The sequence below is a fragment of the Cariama cristata genome, unplaced genomic scaffold (genome assembly GCF_000690535.1).
Source record: "Cariama cristata isolate BGI_N322 unplaced genomic scaffold, ASM69053v1 scaffold22690, whole genome shotgun sequence".
NCBI lineage: Eukaryota > Metazoa > Chordata > Aves > Cariamiformes > Cariamidae > Cariama > Cariama cristata.
The window spans coordinates 522-2,950 of record NW_009596644.1 but is presented as its reverse complement, the minus strand read 5'-3'; the positions used below and the strand labels follow the sequence as shown (position 1 = coordinate 2,950).

The window sequence follows — 2,429 nt, the reverse complement described above, 5'->3', positions numbered from 1 at the left end:
GGCTGACGAGGATGTTTTCTTTCGCCTTGGGCAGCTCGGGAACGAGGGGTCCTGGCACCCCGGAAATGACTGGGTTGTGCCTCCCCTCTCCCCGCACCCACGAGGGTTGGCCTTTGGGTGCCATTGGTCCCCAAACGGGAGCCCAGGGGCGGATGGCTCCTGCTCCCGGGGTGATATAAAGGCTGGGTGAGGAGCAGCCCTGGCTCTCTGCACCGGGGTTTGCTGGAAGAGGGAGGGATGGGACCCAAAAGCAGCTTGATCCTCACTCTTCTCTGCTGGGTGGCGGGTGAGGTGGCTGCCTACCCACCCTGGGATTTCTCTTGGGGTGACCCGGCGAGCCGGGGAGCACGGGCAGACCCCCACGCCTGGTCCTGGGTGGAGGACCCCCAATCTCGAGCCATCTCCAGCCAGCAGCCAGTGATGGTGCAGTGCCAGGAAGCTCAGCTGGTGGTGACGGTGCACAGGGACCTCTTCGGCACCGGCCGCCTGGTCAACGCGGCCGACCTGACACTGGGGCCGGCAGCGTGCAAGCATTCCTCGCTGAACCATGCCCACAACACCGTCACCTTCACCGCCGGCCTCCATGAGTGCGGCAGCATCGTGCAGGTAAGAACTTCTCCCTGTGATGCTTCCCCCAGTCCTGGGATCCTGCCTGGCATCCTCCCCCAGAGCAGCTCCAGGCTGCGGGACTGTGGACCGGGCATCCCTCGTGATGCAGGGGGAGTTCTGGGTGCTGGACGCAAAGCACCATCGAGGAACACCCTAGGGGAAGGATGCATGGGTATTTCTCCCAAACCGAAGGTTTTTTTTCCCCAAAGCTGCTTTGCCTTTTCAGCTGGAGACATGCCGATCGTACAAAGCCCCCACGCCAGACCCATTTCGCTCGTGTTTTGGCCCATTAGGATGTTTAACTTGCGGAGAACGGAGCGGGGCTCCTTCTCCATCTCCTTTTCCCTGCTTTTTTTCCTCCTTTCTTTGGATTTCTCCAGCATTTCCCAGCTAGGGAAGGACAGCTACATGACTCGGTGGTGGTGGTAGGTGGGGTGGGCTCTGATGGCTTCTCAATGCTTTTCTGCCCAGGTCACGCCGGATTCCCTCATCTACCGCACGCTCCTCAACTATGACCCCAGCCCCGCCAGCAACCCCGTCATCATCCGCAGCAACCCTGCCGTCATCCCCATCGAGTGCCACTACCCCAGGTGAAGTTTCCCCGTCCTTGGTACCCACTACCCTGGTCCCTGGGGACCAGCACGGGGCCGTATCCTGATGCGCGGTGGTCCTTGTCCAGGAGGGAGAACGTGAGCAGCAACGCCATCCGGCCCACCTGGGCTCCCTTCAGCTCCACGCTGTCAGCAGAGGAGAGGCTGGTGTTCTCCCTGCGCCTCATGAACGGTAGGTAGGAAGTCATCCCCATCTGTGGATGGCGATTTTCCATCTCTACGGGGAAGCTCAGGGACTCAGCACCCCACTGGGGAAGCCAACCCACCCCTTGGCAAACACCAGCACTCCTGCTTTTGGGCTGAGCCTTGGCTCTGGTCCCATGGGAGCTTGGGGACGGCCGGACCCACCCCTGCTTTATTACCCCGGTGCTGCCTTGCAGAGGACTGGAGCGCCGAGAGACCCTTCACTGGTTTCCAACTGGGCGACATCCTCAACATCCAAGCAGAGGTGGGCACCGAGAGCCACGTGCCACTGCGGTTGTTTGTGGACAGTTGTGTGGCCGCCCTGAGCCCCGGCACCGATTCCTCACCCCACTATGCCATCATCGACTTCAACGGGTGAGCCCCAGGAACCCACCTGTGGTAGCACTGGGGGGAGGGACAGACCTGCTGGGATGCTGATCCCCCCACCCCATCCCACCCCAGGTGCCTGGTTGATGGGAGGTCGGATGACACCAGCTCTGCCTTCATCACCCCCCGGCCCCGGGAGGACGTGCTGCGCTTCAGGATCGACGTTTTCAGGTTTGCGGGGGATGCCAGGAACCTGGTAAGACTGTGTGTGTGTCCCCACGAGTCCCAAACCAAGCTGGTGTCCCCCACCATGTGGGTCCCCACCTCTCGCCCTTGCCCTCCCTGCAGATCTACATCACCTGCCACCTGAAGGTGACCCCAGCGGACCAAGCCCCGGACCCCCTGAACAAGGCTTGCTCCTTCAACAAAGCCAGAAACACGTGAGTAGCTGGGGCACATCTGGGCAGGTCACCACCAGCATCCCGGCTCTGCCGGCATGGCATGGGAGTGCATCATGGACCCAGACTTGGGGGGGCACAAACGTTCTGTGGGTGCCCAGGGAGCTCTGGTGATGATGGTCCCACCCTGCTACAGCTGGGCACCTGTGGAAGGCACCCGGGACATCTGCAGCTGCTGCGAGACGGGCAACTGTGAGTCCCCCCCACTCTCCCGGCGGCTGACACCCCTGGAGCAATGGCA

At 62.1% G+C, this 2,429-nt stretch overlaps 1 protein-coding gene across 1 annotated transcript in view; it reads left to right on the top strand.

Moving 5' to 3' along the window:
- Positions 1-237: 237 nt before the first annotated feature.
- Positions 238-2,429, top strand: part of LOC104166919 (zona pellucida sperm-binding protein 3-like) — a gene marked incomplete at its 3' end in the record, with an annotated part of 2,573 nt that continues 381 nt past the window's right edge. Inside the window, exons 1-7 of the mRNA XM_009707021.1 lie at positions 238-606; positions 1,081-1,199; positions 1,289-1,392; positions 1,601-1,778; positions 1,866-1,986; positions 2,079-2,170; positions 2,325-2,426. Coding sequence (XP_009705323.1) covers positions 238-606; positions 1,081-1,199; positions 1,289-1,392; positions 1,601-1,778; positions 1,866-1,986; positions 2,079-2,170; positions 2,325-2,426 — 1,085 coding nt within the window. The remainder of the gene's footprint in view (positions 607-1,080; positions 1,200-1,288; positions 1,393-1,600; positions 1,779-1,865; positions 1,987-2,078; positions 2,171-2,324; positions 2,427-2,429) is intronic.